This window comes from Lissotriton vulgaris, chromosome 4_1 (assembly GCF_964263255.1).
Source record: "Lissotriton vulgaris chromosome 4_1, aLisVul1.2, whole genome shotgun sequence".
NCBI classification, from domain to species: Eukaryota; Metazoa; Chordata; class Amphibia; order Caudata; family Salamandridae; genus Lissotriton; species Lissotriton vulgaris.
Genome location: NC_141691.1, coordinates 1202901186 through 1202919484, shown reverse-complemented (window position 1 = coordinate 1202919484; position 18299 = coordinate 1202901186). Strand labels below are relative to the sequence as shown.

At 40.0% G+C, this 18299-nt stretch overlaps 1 protein-coding gene across 1 annotated transcript in view; it reads left to right on the top strand.

The window, feature by feature from the left end:
- The window catches only part of LOC147723041 (molybdenum cofactor sulfurase-like), a 1924377-nt gene that overhangs the window by 1717381 nt on the left and 188697 nt on the right, over positions 1–18299 (top strand). Inside the window, exon 11 of the mRNA XM_086965414.1 lies at positions 5087–5211. Coding sequence (XP_086821540.1) covers positions 5087–5211 — 125 coding nt within the window. The remainder of the gene's footprint in view (positions 1–5086; positions 5212–18299) is intronic.

Genomic DNA, 18299 nt, shown 5'->3' with positions numbered 1-18299 from the left:
TGCTTGTCAGATTACAAGAGGCAACATTCAGCTAGGGACCAGAGGAAGCACACGCGGACAAGCAGTCACCATCCTTGGTTCACCCATGAACTACGCAAGCAAAAAAGCCTAATAGTGCGCAGAATAAGAGCAATCTCAAACCAGTTAAAAACAGGGGGAAAACCTGAGAGAAGCATGCTTAAAAATTTAAGAAAACAGTATAAGAAAAACTGTTGAGTATCTAAATCTAGTTATCAGGTCGAAATATGGAACAAACTCCTTTTGGCTAGTAAACAATGAACCGGAAAACGCTTCTGGTATCAGATAAATTCACTGACGCTCGGAAAAAACAGACACCAAAATGCAGGAATAAACGAGGAAGCATGGGCAGCTCACATAATTAATATTTACAAAGAACCAAAGTTTAAATCAACCCATCATCAAAAAAGGACAGAAGGAGAAACATAGAACAAAATACGCAGAGTTTCCTGGGTGCATAAATGTGAATAACAAACCAATGTCCCCGAAATTTAAAAGCTCTGACAAATTAACAGAAGTAAGCGAACTAATAAAAATCATTAAAAAGCTAAACTCGGAAGGCGCACCAGGACCAAATGGCATCCCAAATGCCCTTTTAAAGGGATAAGCTTCATATTGGGCTCATTATTTTGCCCCACTCTTTAATGAAGTGTTTGAAACAAATGGAATCCCTGAATCCTGGAGGGGAAGTGTTATCCAGCCAACTTTTAAAGGGGGAAATTCAACAACGCAGACCAACTACAGAATAATTGATTTCATTGATGTTGAAGCAAAGTTATACGCAAGTTGCTTGATAACCGAATGAAAAAATGGTCAAATGAAAACAACCGCATCCCAGGACCTCAAACAGGGTTTCGCGTGGGAGCAGGAACTTTAACAAACCTAACGGCATTAACATTGTTAGCCGAAAAAGCAAAATTTGAGAGCACCTGCCTCTTCGCCTGTTTTGTGGACCTTAAGCAAGCTTTCAATAGCGTGCCCCGTGAACGTCTATGGGAAAAACTGGCCAGCTGGGGCATCCCCATAAATCTGTTGAAGGTCATCAGAGAATTATATTTGCACACATGGAGCCGGGTAAAGTTAGGAGACGGCCGGTGGATAACAAAGAAAATAAACACCCAAAAAGGCCTGAAACAGAGGTGCGTGTTAGCTCCTACTCTTTTTAGCCTGTACATATCTGATCTTGAAGACGCCCTTGTGAAAATCAATAGTCAGCCTCCATCGATAGTGAATGAGGAAATTAGGTGCCTTCAGTACGCCGACGATTTAGTACTCCTCAGTCAAACACAAATTGGCTTATAAAGAGGAATGAGTGCCTTAGCCAAATATTTGACAGCACAAGGGCTAGAATTGAATTTATCAAGAACAAAGGTCGTACGGCTAGTAGATGCCAAAAACAAAAACAAGAAATATATATGGCATATAGAGGGGAAGAAAGTCGAAACAGTTGCTTCCTACAAATATCTTGGATTCATGGTAGAATGAAAATTAACCAACAAATCACAGCTCATTTTAATGAAGTCAAAATCTCAAAACCTGATATATGGCTTCAATATATTAAAAAAAGAAATTAAGCTGCCCATCATATGGCAACTTATTAACAGTTATGCAGGCACAGTTGATGCCAACAGTAACCTATGGCATTGAAATAATGAAAGGATGTGAAATCCCGGCCTTGAACAAAATACAAACAAAAGTATATTTAAAAAGTCTTCCATATCCAGCAAAAGACCATCGCCTGCTCAGGTGCGGCTAGAGTTTGGCTTATTAAACCAGGAATTTTGCAGCAAAGGAGCATTCATAAAACTGTGATGGAGGTTGCGTGCTTCTGCAAGCGGAACCATAGATCACCTATGCTGGAAAGAAATAGAAAGACAAAAAGAAAAGAAAATGCAAGGATCCTGGGGTAGTTACTTAAACCAGGTGATAAAGGACCTCTCTGCCCTAGATTTTTGGAATCTTGGCATAGGAAAAAAGGCATTCAGCAAACTATTCAACATCACAATAAAATGTTTGTCTGGACGGTTATTAATTCATATGGGAAAAGGAAGCCTCAGGAATATTTATCAGCCTATTTCTCACTTGCCCTAAAACATCAATTAATGAGGTTGTGTCTGGGCATGTGGGAAACAAAAGACTTAGGGCCAGATGTTGGCATCCAAATACCGGTCGGTAACGGCCGAAAATACCGATTTTCGGCCGTTACCAACCGGTATTTGGATACTGAGATGTAGGGCCACCTACAATACAGAATCAGTAATGTTACCGAATCAGTAATTTTACAGATTCAGTAAAATTACAGAATCGGTAAAATTACCAAAGCTGTATTTTGCGATGTAGGTAGCACTGTAATCAGTGCTACAGGGCTTTAAGAATTCGTTATTTACCACCAACTAGAAGTTGGTGGTAAATAATGAAAAGCCTTGAAAAAGCATTTTTTGGGCTTTTCAAACGCTGCCGTGTTGCAGACATACATGCCCTTGGGGCATGTGTGTCTGCAACATGTGCACCCATACACAAATGAGGGGTGCAACAGGGTGTCAAAGTGACACCCTGCCACACTTCAATGTTTCCCCCACTTACCGAATCGGTATTTACCGATTCGGTAATTGACATTCATTCCTATGGGCCTACAGGCCCTTAGGAATGAATGGCAATTACCGATTCGGTAAATACTGATTCAGTAATTACCGAATCTTACTGATTCGGTAATTGAAAAAGAGAAAATACATACATCCCATTTACCTACTCTTAAATACTAAATCGGTATGATTCGGTATTTAAGAGTAGGTAAATCGAGATTACCTACATCTGGCCCTTGATCCCAGCATGGAAGGATAAAAGGGAAAATTGAGACTGCAGACTATGCGGATATAAAGACGAATCTATTCAACACATTTTTTGCCTATGCCCCATGCTACTAAATGAACGGAAGGCACTATTAAAATCACTACTGAATTGTTTGAATATACGGTCATGTAGAGAAGCTATAATCACCTGGCTTGGCGGGACCTCAATCCCATAAGTATGTAGAGGTGTGAAATTTTTAAATATGTATTTAAAGAAAATCGGTTGAAACTCTGTAGAGAGCGAAAAAGATTCTCTATAAAAAACTAACAGTTAACCAGAAAATTAAGAAGAGTTAAAGGCCGTTTTTAATTATAATGATGTTAGAAAGACATGATTTTTTAAAACCTTTGTTTAAAAATGAAATTTTAAATATTTGACACATAAGAGAACCTTATAGATTAATGTTGTAAGATTCTGCAAACGCTTTTATATGTTTATATGTAGTTGTACTATTTAAAAATTGTTATGTGGTGTAATGGTTTTTGTTTTTAAAATGACCGAAAATCTTGAAAATCTTGAAAAATAACACTAAAAGTGGATTGCGGTTCAAAATTGTTTGAGAACCAGTGATTTATGTATTACTTTTTCTGGCAACATACACAATTTTATTTATAGCGTTTTATTACTTAATACTGTTATTTACTTATGTTGATTATCTTTTACAGGTTTGTTCAACATTTGCAAATCATTGCTGCTTGTTGTATTCATAGTATCTTTAGTTTCAAAAGAGAAGGGAGATGTTGAAGTAGTGTAATCAAATATGACGTGTGAAGTTATTGTGAGAATGTTTACCCTGGACTCTGCTGGGAGATCTATGTCAGTTGATTCTTTGGGAGCTGAATGTATGTGGTGAATAAATGTCTGTCATAGCTACGTTGGTATCTTTTCATGATAAAGTTTGATACTATAATTATATATACTGTTTATATAATTTTTAAAATAAAAATTATACTTATTTAACTAATAACTGTATTTTATTTTAAAATTTCATTTTAGAATGTTGTCTTTTTTTGAATGTGTGTTAAAGTGATCTATCTGTGTGCAATTTTATAAATAATATATTAAATTAATATTCACTTTTAAAACAATGAAACATTTTTTAAATTAATTTATTTACTTCAGGTAAAATAATATTAAATACAAATATATAAAGGTAATGTCAAAATTTGGTTCATATTTTCTAGTCAATATTCTAATATTTTACATTGCAGATATATAAAGTTAACATTTTGGCCCTCAAGATTTTTTCCTGCAAAATATTTGCATCGCATTTTTTGTGTTTGATATTCTGTCATACAACCAAATAAATCCATTGGAGGGTAAGCTGCTCACAGGAGAGTTGGGGTACCGTAAAATGGTGAAAGTTTATTGCTCAATGCTCCTTAATCAGCTTGACCCCTTGAGTGTGCTAAACAACACATGGGAGGCACACGTAGGGGAACTTTCAGAGGAGGAGTAGACAGAGGCTAGGGAATCCCCCCCGGGGCTCGGCAGTAGCGGCCAGATTCCTTTATACAATTAAACTACATTCAATGGGTGTACCTCACCAGACCGAGGTTGTGGAGAACGAGGTAATCATGCCTCTAAGGCCACACTGATGAGGGTGACTTCAAACACAGTGTCTGTGGTGCAACAGGCTGGTGCCATTCTGGAGGAGTGTTACCTCCAGCCTAGGCTCTGTGCTGTGCTGGAGGATCCTAATGGACCGTAAAGTCATCCTACTCCACAAAAGCAAAGACTTGGACAATAATAGATATAAATGGGCACTACTTCAATTGGGGCTTGTGGTCACCAAATGGGATGAAGCTTGACGTTGGAAAGATGCCCCTCATTGGAGGGGATGGGGAAAATGGACTTAATCTGGTAGGCCTGGGCGGATTTCAAGGAACTATATTTGGAGCCAATACGACCTGGGGTTGACAATCTAGAAGTAGACATCAAAGAATATGAAGAGTGCGCAGGCAATGGTGAACTTGAAGAGTTTCCATCCTGAAAAGAGTTTTTTGGGTGTGGTGGGCTCGCCAAAAGGGGGAACTAGGAGGATTAGGTGGGTAAGGGGTGCAATTCCAACTACTGTTGATTGTTTACTTTGTGACGTGATGTAAAGAAAATACCTGAACCGTTGAGACATTGTGATGCCAGATAATCCAAAATCAAAGGTTCCACATGCGTATTGTTTAGTCAGAATGTCTGATCATCTCTTTCATTACTTCCACAGAGTACAAACATGTGATTGTGGGGACAAAATTGCAGACTGGCTGTCTTTGTTCCTTGGCCGCAATTGTCGTTTGATCAGGCAGAACTCTGACTGCTGCAGAAATGGCAATAAAAAGGAGAAGAAAGGTATCCAATAATGCATTCTTTCATTGAACATTGAAAATAGAAAAACAACAGATATATTTTATGTAGAGAAGGACCATATGGCAATTTTCTTGAAGATATACAATTACTTCTCAGTGAGACATTATTCATGTATTTAATTACTTATTTAATATCATGTTTTAATTTTCCTCATGGAAACATTTACGTTTAAGCATATTTCTGTAGAGATTTTCTGTTCATACATCTAATGCACCCTTCTATTAGTCTCCAGCGGAAAGAAAAATACAATTCACAGAGGCAGTTTTGTTTGAAAAGTTGACACTTAAACAGTTTATTAGCTACGAAACTTTGGAGAATGAGTAATGAAGTTTGAGGAAATAATTGGCAGAGGATCGATCTCCCTTGTAAATGGGGATCTTTGCACCTGCCTTTTCCCCAATCTGAAGCAGAATATTAAAAATATCAATAACAAGTTAGCTATCCTATTAGCATTGTGAAGTGAAGTAGATATTATGCAAAGGTTTGTTAACACTTATGTTTTTTGAGAAATGAGCTGTAAACATGGCCAGAATGTTTTACGTTCACATGGAAAAAAATGCATGACATTGAAGAAGACAGTAGGTTTTCATGTAAAAATAACATTTTATGTTATATACGTTTTAATATAATGCCTGTGAAGCTCATAAGGCCATACCCTGAGGCCATTTGCTAATGTAATTCCCCAGTTCAACCCCAGGCACAAATATAGTCCCTGGATTTTCATTTTCTTCTTCACATCTAAAGATACAATGTCAGGCAGAAGTAAATATCCATTTGTGATTAGCAATCATAGATATTGGTGTTGTTTTTCAATATTAAAATATGAGAGGACACTTGTGTTGCTTTATAAAATATTTGGTTTGTTGTTAAATATGCAAAGATAGGTAATTGATGTGTGTAATATGGTCTAAAAACATAGTTGCTATCACATAAAAGTTTAAAAAATCTGTGAAAAGAGTATATTCCTAACCATAAATAGGGTAGGGACCCCACTCCTATGGGGTGTCTCTCCGGGCACTGCTTGAGGGGTGCTGAAAACTACAACCAAAATCAACAAATAAAGGTTGCTTGAGAAAGTTATTCTTCCATATGTTTTTAGTGTTCAAAATATATTCATTCCATATATTTCTTCAATGCATATATTAAAAAGTTCCATAATGCATCATTACTGCGATTATCACAATTGGAATTTCTCCCAATGCATTTCAGCATATAGCCTTCATCAGGGGAATGTCTAGAACAAACAAAAGTAATCGCATTTAGTAATTGGAGTTTTCCACTTCATGTTCCGCCACCACCATTTAGTATAGTGATTTGTCAACCAGAGTAATATACAAGAGATGATGTGGTGTGCTTCGTGAAAACTTGAAATAAAAAGGTGTACTTCACAAAAACGCAGCTCAAAAGTGACGTGTGCTTCAAGAAAATCTAGTATAGTGATGCGATTTAGAAAACCTAGTATAATGATGCTGTTTAGAAAAGAATTGTGAAAAACAAAAAGTGCCTTGTGTTGTTAGCTTGCTACGTTCTGTCAGACATTATGCCGTTCTATGAACGTGAATGTTGGTTACAATGCGAGACTTAATCGTAGTTTAGAAGTGGTTAAATAACTTTTCGTTAAAGCTCTAAGTATCAAGCTTAGGCATTCGTGCTCACTTTCGCATGCTGTTCATAACTCGCGTTAAGCGCTTACCAGTCCATAATATTTTAACGTTCCTCTGAGACCGATGTGTGTTTGTTGGCATCTTCCGTGTAGACTGAGTTAGCGTGTGACGTCAAGGCGTGCTTTTGTGAAAGTGTTACGTTACACGGGGCTTGTTCTGATTAAAGTTATATTGTACAAGAAAACGCATATGTTGATCAACCTGAGGGCTTGTGATTCGGTGTACTAACAATTGCGTATTAGTGGGAAAACAAACGTATGCTAAATAATAAGCACTGTCAACAATAAATCTAATGCAGATAAAACGAAAATGTTACAGTTGTTGAAATATGGTGAACTACCATTGGGGTGAACATGTGAAATAAAGTTAAACTGTCATCATTATTAGGAGTTTCACCCATCTTGATGGCTTGCACTCAAGAAGGTTATGTCTAGAGGTAGCATGAAAATTCTACTCTCTCGTTCATCCAGTTGGGCTTCAGGGTATTCAGATAATAAATCAAGATGTTTTCTCTCATAAATAGCATTTTTTTGTTGTCTTTACCTTCCATTTTGTCTACTGTTTCCAATATACAGGCTTCAATTTGGCTTATGTGATGTTGTGCTTCGATAAAATGCGAAGCTACTACCGATTCCGGGGATTTGGTTCTTATGTTGCTCTTGTGCTCATTCATACGGGTCTTCAGTTTACATTCCGTTTGCCCTGTGTAGGGTTTCTCACATGGGCATTTAAGCATATATATGATGTTAGACATGTCACATGTCGCATCCACATGTAATTTAATTTTATGACCTCTGATGGGGTGAGTGATGAATCCTCCTCTTATGATGTTATTGTTAGGGGTTTGAGACCTGCAGCGAGAGTTAGACATTGACATGTGGCTAGATGCAAACCCCATGTCTCTTTGACCTCATTCCCTAAGAGCCGGCAGGGATTAGAGACTTTAGAGACGGTCCCTAACTAACGTAAAGGGACGCTCTACCCGTAAGCCGACGCTTGGCTTACTTCCGTGACCACGCCCCCTTCCTTGTTCCTGCTTCGAGTTTACGCCATTACCCCTAGCGTTTCGCTCATTTCCCTGTTCCCACCCGGCCTGTTCAGAACCCTTACATTGGAGTTGGAGCGGAGATCTTTTTCACATCACGGACCTCCCCGCGTAAGGTGGTGCTCGCCCCCGGCTTGCGAGAAAAGCCGGTTCTCCTTCTTTCCACGCCGTTTGGTGCACTTCCCGGCTGGTGAGAGAAGCTGATTCTTTTCTCCCTGCTTTGGTGTGAACAGCCTTATTGCACAGCTTGCGTCCGACTCGAGGAGTCGATTCTCTCGTCCCCATTTGCTCCTGGCTCATAATAAGAAATCCTGAGTCATTCGACTCGCCCTACTGAGGTTTCTTCATCCCTATTGAGAGAGTGTTGCTCCGCCTGGTGCTTGAGTGAGTAGATGCCCCGCTCTTCGTTGCCCCAGAAGAGCTGGCCATTGCTTCTCAAGTCCCCTTGTTACCCCCTTTCTTTTTCTTTGTACATTTCCTTTGGTCTGACTGTCGTGTGAATGTGATACTGAGTAGTCCATCCCAGAGTATCAGGACTCCTGCTTCCCCGAGTCCGTTGTCTTACCCACTAGCTGCTTCAAAACTGGGGTAAGTGAACTGCGATGCTAATCACATGTCAATGTAATTGTAGGTGAATGTTATGCACAGTGTATTGGTATCCTCATATTGTTTCCTTGCAGCTTCCTTGCAACCAGACAGACCTGTTTCCCTCCTGTGATTCCGCCCCATGTATGGGAAGAGTGGTGGACACTCCTTGGACTTTTCCCCCATACTTTTAGAGAACAGCTTATAGGAGTGTATGCTACACATCATTCCTGTGGCTTTTTGTGGACCCTTGGCACCTGGTTCTTGATTCCCAACAGTTATGGCAGTTATTGCAGTTCCAACATGGTGTGGTGCCGTTGTATATCATTTTTTTAATGCTTTTGTTTCGGATGTTTGATAACTTCTCCTATGTTTTTAGATCTCGTGTATGCGAATGTCGGTTCTTCCACAAAAATGTTTTTGAAATCTTGTTCCATTCTCGGTAGAGTCCAGTGTTTCGTAATGATTTTTTTGTAGTGTTGACTCATGGATGAATATTTGCTTACACGTGTGATTTTTTTTTTTTTTGTTGGGGTCTGTGAGGCAAGTAGTTCTAATCTGTCTTTTTTATTTGCACTATTGAGAGATTGTGTCCGTACTTCTTCCGGGTACCCTCTTTGTTGGAAACGTTGCATCATGTTCATGGATTGTTCTGTGTATTGTGTGGGGTCTTGTTTTAATAGTTGCCGAGCAAAACTATTGTACATCAAAGAAATATTTTGATCCGTAGGTTTTCTGTAAACGTTTGTTTCAAAGCCTGTAGAGGTGTTGGTTATGGTTATATCTAGGAAGCTTATTGAGTGTGTCTGTATTTCAAATGCAAACTTTATAACTTTGTTGATTGTATTCAAGTTTGCTATGCTTGGCTCCAATGTTTTGGATCTGCCCCTCCATATGATGAAATTATCATCCATGAAGCGCAGGTATAAACATATATTGTTCTTCCATGATGGTGAATTCAAAATGTGTTGTTCATTGTGTTCGTTCATGAAAATATTTGCCTAGGTCAGTGTTGCGCAATTGCCCATAGATGTACCGCTCTTGTGTAGATACCAACGGTTTTGCCATATAAAATAGCTATGCATCTAGGTGAAGTCAAGAAGCTCCATTAGAAATACTTTTATGTGGTTGTCATAATCCATTTGTAGTAGAGCCTTCTCTACTGCTTCAATGCCTTGTTGATGTGGTATCGATGTATAAAGGGATTTGACATCTATGATGCATAGTACTACTGACTCCTCACCCACTAATGACACTTCTCCTAGTTTGTTTAAGAAATCTGTGGTGTCTTTGCGGAATGATTTCATTTTCAGTACACATGGCTGTAGGTACCGATCCATAAGTTTACCCACAGGTTCATGGATGCTGCTGCATGTGGACACTATTGGGCAGCATGGAGGTTTTAGAGGATCCTTATGGATTTTTGGTACCATGTAGAAAGAAACTGGGGCTTTTAGTGTTGTCCTGTGTCAAGTGTCTCTTCACTTTTTTGTTAATAGTACCTCATTCTAATGCTTTCTGGATGATGTTTGATAAGGTGGCTTTTATTTCGGTTGAGGGATTTGAATCCAGTTTCATGTAGATGTTGTCATCCTGCAAATGGTTGGTACTTGTTCAAGATAGTATGTGTTGTTTAATAGGACTAGGGCTCCCCCTTTGTCTGCTTTGTGGTAGGTAACTGCTGTGTTGTTGGAAATTGATCTAAATATTCCAAATTCTTTATTGGTTAAGTTTCTCCTCTTTGATCTTTTTTGGTAATTCAATTTTGCCAAATCTTGTTTTACCATTTGTTCGAATAAATCCAAAGTTTTGTGGCTCACGGGAGACATGTACATGCTTCCTGGTCTAAGTCCTTTTAATTGGTCCTCTTCATCTGTCGTACGTTCAGTCATGATGTTTTCGAAAAAATGACGAAGCCTCAACTTTCTCATCAGTTTAAAAAAACTGAAATTCACTTCCAGTAAATTTGTGTGTGCTGTTGGTACGAACAAGGTGCCTTTCTGTAATGTACGTATCTGTGTTTCATTGAAATGGAAATCAGAAAAGTTGATGACCAAATTATTCAATGAGCTCCTTTCTTCTTGTCTTTCTTCGCTATTATATTCCTTGTTTGTGGTGGCTCCTTGCCTCTATCCTTGTTTTTGTCTCTTTCCCCGCCGGGGTCGTCCCTTTCTTCGTGGCCTCCCCCTAAAAAAGGAGTGGAAGATGTGGCACTTGTGCTTGGATGTTGTTGTCCGTTGATGTTACTCACTGTTGTAATGCTTTTCGTGGCTTCAGAGGTGTCAGTTTCGGATGATGCGGTGTCTGTGTGTACTGTGTAGGGGCGATTTTGTCTCCTCTTAGCATAAATATATGCCCACGTGTATACTTCCCCTAATTTATAGTCTATGGTATCTCTCTGATACTTTCTGATCTTTCTTTTGTTCACCTCTTGAGTGTGCTTCTGTAGTTGGTTATTAATGTCTTCCAATGTCTTAGTAAGTTCTTCCAGAGTCATGATTTTATCTAACTCTGCCTTTACAGATGAGATGTCTTTATTGAGTTCTTCCAGAATGTTTGACAGTTCTTTGATGGATCAATAAAATGAGGTCTAGGGAGCACTTGTTGAGTATTGCTTACCATCTATCTGTACATTTTTGGGTGTTTTTGCATAGTGATTGCTTCAAGGATATTCTCAGACCTCTGGGAGTTCTTTGTGCCTTGTGGTACCTTATCATTGTGCTTACGTGTAGGCGCTGGTTTATTTCTTTCCTTGACAAGTAGAGTAGCTGTTTAATATGTTTCTCCTTGGTATGGGGGTGGTGTATTCGTGGAATCCTCTTGCATTATTGCATATATGCCTGAGATCTCTTCGTTGGCGAAAGCTGAGGCTTCGTCATTTCTTCGAAAACATCATGACTGAACGTACGACAGATGAAGAGGACCAATTAAAAAGACTTAGACCAGGAAGCACATACATGGCTCCCGTGAGCCACAAAACTTTGGATTTATTTGAACAAATGGTAAAACAGGATTTGGCAAAATTGAATTACCAAAAAAGATCGAAGAGGAGAAACTTAACCAATAAAAAATTTGGAATAGTTAGATCAATTTCCAACAACACGGCAGTTACCTGCCAGAAAGCAGACAAAGGGGGAGCCCTAGTCCTATTAAACACCACATGCTTTCTTGAACAAGTGAACAAAAATTTGCAGGACGACAACATCTACATGAAACTGGATTCAAATCCCACAACCAAAATAAAAGCCACCTTATCAAACATCATCCAAAAAGCATTAGAAAGAGGTACTATTAATGAAAAAGTGAAGAGATACTTGACACAGGACAACCCTAAAAGACCCAGTTTCTATATGGTACCAAAAATCCAAAAGATCCTCCAAAACCTCCATGCCGCCCCATAGTGTCCACACGCGGCAGCATCCATGAACCCATGGGTAAACTTATAGATCAGTACCTACAGCCAAGTGTACTGAAAATGAATTCATTCACAGATTTCTTAAACAAACTAGGAGAAGTGTCATTAGTGGGCGAGGAGTCAGTAGTACTATGTACCATAGATGTGAAATCCCTTTATACATCAATACCACATCAACAAGGTATTGAAGCAGTAGAGAAGCATGGCTATTTTAAATGGCAAAACAGCGGGTTTCTACAGAAGAGCGGTACATCTATGGGCAATTGCTCAACTCCGACCTAAGCAAATATTTTCATGAACGAATACAAGGAACAACACATTTTGAATTCACCATCATGGAAGAACTACATATGTTTATACCTGCGCTTCATTGATGATATTTTCATCATATGGAGGGGCACATTGAAACTTTGGAGGCACGCATAGAAAACTTGAATACAATCAACAAACATATACAATTTACATTTGAAATACAGACACACTCAATAAGCTTCCTAGATGTAACCATCACCAAAACCTCAACAGGCTTTGAAACAAACGTTTACAGAAAACCTACAAATCAAAATAATTCTTTGATGTACAATAGTTTTCATCCGCAATCATTAAAACAACACCTTCCATATTCTCAAATCTTGAGAGTGAAAAGGATAGTCTCAGACCCCGCAAAATACACAGAACAATCCATGAACATGATACAACGTTTCCAACAAAGAGGGTACCCAGAAGAAGTACTGAAACAATCTCTCAATAGAGCAAATAAAAAAGACAGATTAGAACTACTTACCTCACAGACCCCAACAAAAAAAGAAAAAATCACATGTGTAAGCAAATATTTAACCATGAGTCAACACTACAAAAAAATCATTAAGAAACACTGGACCCTACTGAGAGTGGAACAAGATTTCAATAACATCTTTGTGAAAGAACCGACATTCACATACACAAGATCTAAAAACATAGGGGGAAATTATCAAACATCCGAACAAAAGCATTGAAAAAATTATATACCACGGCACCACACCATGTTGGAAGTGCAATAACTGCCATAACATCATAAGAGGAGGATTCATCACTCATCCCATGAGAGGGCATACAATTAAATTATGTGTGGATGCCACATGTGACACGTCTAACATCATATATATGCTTAATTGCCCATGTGGGAAAGCATACATATGGCAAACGGAACGTAAAATGAAGACCCGTATGAATGAGCACAAGAGAAATATAAGAACCAAATCCCCGAAATCGGTAGTAGCTTCGCATTTCATCGAAGCACAACATCACATAAGCCAAATTAAAGCCTGTATATTGGAAACAGTAGACAAAATGGAAGTTAAAGACAACAAAAAAATGCTACTAATGAGAGAAAACGTCTGGATTTATCATCTGAATACCCTGAAGCCTAACGGGGTGAACGAGAGAGTAGAATTTTCATGCTACCTCTAGTCATAACCTTCTTGAGATGAAACTCTATTTGGGATCCTTATCGGAGTGCAAGCCATCAAGATGGGTGATACTCCTAATAACGATGACATTTTAACTATATTTCATATGTTCACTGCAATGATAGTTCACCATATTGCAACAACTGTAACATTTTCATTTTATCTGTTTTAGATTTATTGTTGACAGTGCTTATTATTTAGCATACATTTGTTTTCCCACTAATACGCAATTGTCAGTCCACCGTATAACAAGCCGTCAGGTTGATCAACATATGCGTTTTTTTGTACCATATATCTTTAATAAGCACAAGCTCCGTGTAACATAACACTTACACAAAAGCACGTCTTTACGTCACACGCTAACTCAGTCTAAATGGAAGACGCCAACGAACACACTTCGTTTTCAGAGGTTCGTTAAAATATCACGGACTGGTAAGCCCTTAACGTGAGTATTAAACAGCATGCAAAAGTGAGCACAAATGCCTAACCTTGATATTTAGAGCTTTACTGAAAAGTTATTTAACCACTTCTAAACCACGATTAAGTTGCGCATTGTAACCAACAGTCACTTTGATAGAACGGCATGATGTCTGACAGAACGTAGCAAACTAACAACACGGGGCACTTTTTGTTTTTCATACGTTTTTTTTTAAACTGCATCATTATATTAGGTTTTCTAAACTGCATCATTATACTAGATTGTCTCCAAGCACATGTCTCTTTTGATCTGTGTTTTTGCGAAGTACACCTTTTTATTTTAAGTTTTCACAAAGCACACCACATCATCTCTTGTATATTACTCCAATTGACAAATCACTATACTAAATGGTGGTGGCGAAACATGAAGTGGAAAACGCCAATGACTAAATGCAATTACTTTTGTTTGTTCTAGACATTCCCCTGATGAAGGCTATATACCGAAATGCTTAGGGAAAAAGTCCAATTGTGATAATCAGAGTAATGATGCATTATGGGACTTTTTAATATATGCATTTAAGAAATATATGGAATGAATATATTTTGAACACTAAACACATATGGAAGAATAACTTTGTCAAGCATCCTTTATTTGTTGATTTTGGCTGTAGTTTTCAGCACCCCTCAATCAGTGCCCGGAGAGACACCCCATAAGAGAGGGGTCGCTACCCTATTTATATATTTACGCTCCCGAGCAGGGAACGATTCTCTGGAGCACAGTTAACCAGTATAACCCATGTTAAATCTCAAGCAGTGCACGATCTAATACTACTTTATATTCTTAACCATGTGTGATGAATGGGACGGGGGGGGGAGAACCATAAACGATAAGTACCACCACTCAGGTATGTTTTTGGAAGGGGGTGCACTTTTATTTCAGTAGCTAAAATAGTCCAGCACTTAAAGCATAGCAAACAGAGAACAGTCTTGGTCCTGAGATAGCAGAGCTGGTGGTATGGTAGCTCGCGACTTGTCTTTCTTCCAGGGTCCTGGCCTTTTAGTTCCTTTGACATCAGGGGTCCGTAAAGGCACTCGAAAGAAGAGAAAGAAAAGAAAAACCCTGGGTTACTGATTACACCGGAGTTCGGGGTCTGAAAAAAGGGGGGGCGAGTTCTGAGGGGATCACCAGGGACTGCCACCACAACACATCAATAAATACAAAGGTGCTTTTATGTTTGCTCGAAGGGAAAGAGTTGCGGCTTCTGGTAATCAACGTGCAGACCCGTCCAGGGACCTCCCTCAACCACCCCTACCCATTCCCTCCCCGTGCAAAGACGAGTCCCCTTAATCGGGCCCGTACCTTGTGGACCCACACTTCTCCTGAAGCGTGGCGGCTCGTGGGCTCGTTGGCCTCCTGGCTTTCTCTGCTCCTGGGGCTGCGCAAATCCAGAATCCTCCGTCTCCTCCGTGCTGAACGCCTCCGTAGCAACACTGCACGACTCCTTCTCCAGAACTGCTCCGGCAGTCAATGGCGCGCAATCCTCTTCCAGTTCCGCGATATCAGCTCCTCCTTTGCTCCTGATAGGAGGACGGCTGATGACATCACCGGCGGAGTTCCCACCTCCGGGAAGGTCCACCAGCATTAAAGGGACCGTGGTCGTCCGGCACTCGGGGCAGAAAGGAACAGGCGTTAAAGTCCTCACCTGGCCCCTGGCTGACAGGCACCCCCTGACACCATGCCATTTTTGCACTGTATTTCAGCATGTGTTCTTGAACTCATATATTGTAACATGGATCACATGCCAACATCATTTACAGTTACAGGTTGTTAAAGGTTAGAACACACAAACGTACACATGTGTGAATGTAGGACTATTACCAATAGTCAAGCAATAAACCATGGTTCCATTTTAATTGTTATGAAGTGGAGGTGTAGTAATAGTATACTTGGAAAGCTGCTTTTGTATTAGCTGGGCAGGCAATGTCCATATTCTGGTTAGAAAAATGGCACACATTTCATTTGTACTGTATGTGTCATTTGAATGGTGCCTATACAATCTTTCCTATATTCACCTTCTTCTGGAAACCACTATACCACATAGACATAAACACAATTCCTAGGCTCTACAGAAGCACACATGGAGAATGTAACATTTAATAATGTCTTAATTTTTCGACATTTATGCACCAAATATCATGCAGCTCTTGAGCAGTTCTGACTCGGGTAAATGAGCTATTACATCATCTGAAAATATGCATGTTGGATTTTTTCTTGTTTGATAGAACTTTACCAAGATAGCACTTCCTCAGTGGTTCAACTTACTGTATGTAGAAATGTTGTGTTTGTTAAAAGTTATATATTCTGTAGTTTTACCATTCGTATTAAATTTTCAAAAGATGTGTATGGCACATGAGCACTGATGTTCATTTGTGAATAAGGGTCCGAAGACGTTAGAGATTGACGGCATTCCCATTCAATAAAAAAAAGTCTGTTTAGTGGTTGGGTAAAGGGTTTTATGGCAGATGGCTGAATTTGAGTTAAATAATGCTCAAGAGGGATTGTTTCCCCATGAAAGTAGGATAAATACGAAGGTGGCTTCTGTCTATGGGACTTGGTAATTATCCATGCGTTTGTAGTCCTTATGAGATACAAAGTTTTGAAATTCTTAACTGAGACATTCTATAATAAGTAATAAATTATTACGGGATGTGAGATAGCCCATAGATTAAGTTTTTAATAATATGACCGTAGAGGAATTTTGGCCTTTATAGCCCCCATATCAAGCTTATGATGTATCTCTGTAGAAAAACACAAGTTGTGCATAGAATCTTTATAAGAGTTTAAAACATGCAGGAATGTTTGTGAGGAACTTACATTTGAGGTGCCTAGGACATTCTCAAGTTATTTTCTTTTGTTTCTTATTTCCAGGGTTCCATATGCTGTGGACCCTCAACTGGCAACCAAGTACCCATTTTACCACTTGCCTCTCAAAGTAGTGGGGCAGAGCAACCCAAGGATTTTTCAGGGTGGTGTTGATAACAAAACTTCTAAATTCTGCAGTGCAACAAATAACACTCAATACATCCTAGTCAGTGCTTTTAATAAGCATTGAAAACTAGTACTACTCACACATTTACAAATATATACAGAAGGGCAGATTGAAAACAATCGGAACAACCTCCAAAGGGCGACAAATTAAACATCACCCCACCTGAAGAATCTCCCCATGTTCCTCATACACAAACTATGCTAATTCAAGCTGTTGATACATGCCTATAAAACCCTTCACAACCAAGGAGCCGCATTCCTCAACCACCGACTGAGCTTCCACCGTCCCTCCAGACCCCTACGCTCCACCTCCATCTCCCTTGCTCACACCCCACGCATCTGCTGCAGCAACAGTAGAGGCCACTTTTTCTCCTATCTTGCTGCAAAATCCTGGAACAGCCTCCATATCCACCTCAGGACATTCCGCTCCCACCAGCAATTCAGAAGCGGGCTTAAAGCTTGGCTTTTTAACTGAAGCCCAGACCAGCCACTCTCAGTGCCTGTATACCCTCAAGGGTGTTAAGTGTGCTCTACCAATCCTGATTGACTGATGATATGTAATTTAAAAAAGTCAAGCCTGGCTGTGTCACTGATAGCTACTATACACTTAGCAGTAAGAGAATAGACGTTTCAGTATGAACCAACATTTCATGATGTTATAACAAATAAGCCCATTTCTTGGCTTTCACTATTAAATGGCCACACTTTCCATAGACACAGTATACCATATGGAACATGTTCAGTAACAGTTTCTTATAACTGTTAAACAAGGTTGCCCTGTAGCCACAGAAAACCCAGAAACTCACTGGGTTCATATACAACTATAAAAAACCAAAAGGTGGGGGGCGTGGCTAGCAGTGCGGCTGCTTAATGTAGGAGCTCTGCAAGCAAAGCGGAGTTTTTAAGCCATCCGATCAAAATATCCGTCACAAGTCTGGCCCCAGTGGCAGTTCCCGGGAGGAGGAAGCAGCCTGCATCATCCGGTCCAATCCCGACACGCGACCGACACCGGGAGCCGCAGCTACGGCGGAGCCAACCTGAGGCCTGCCGTGCAGAGAACAGCACCGATCTCCAGTGCTCCAGAGGCCGGGTGGAAGTGAGGGTAGGGCGGACGCAAAGAGCGGAAGTGGACCCAGCCTCCGGAGGCTTCAAATAAAAACCCACTAGCGGACATTTGCGGGTGGACGGGGCGGTGAGAGGACGTCTTCGGCACCGTGCTTTCAGCTCCAGACAGGGCGGAACACAGCCGCGATCCCGGAGGACACCGACGCGGGGAGCAGACAGACCAACAAAGCACTCCCTGCGATACAATATACACCGTGTGCACGCGTCCCTGACAACAGTGAGACACTGCCGCTCTGGTGGGAGGGATCGCCGTGGCAGCGGGAGCTGCATGTTTGCCTCCATAAAACGGCTGGGTGACCAAGCACCGCTGAAGCTGATCGTA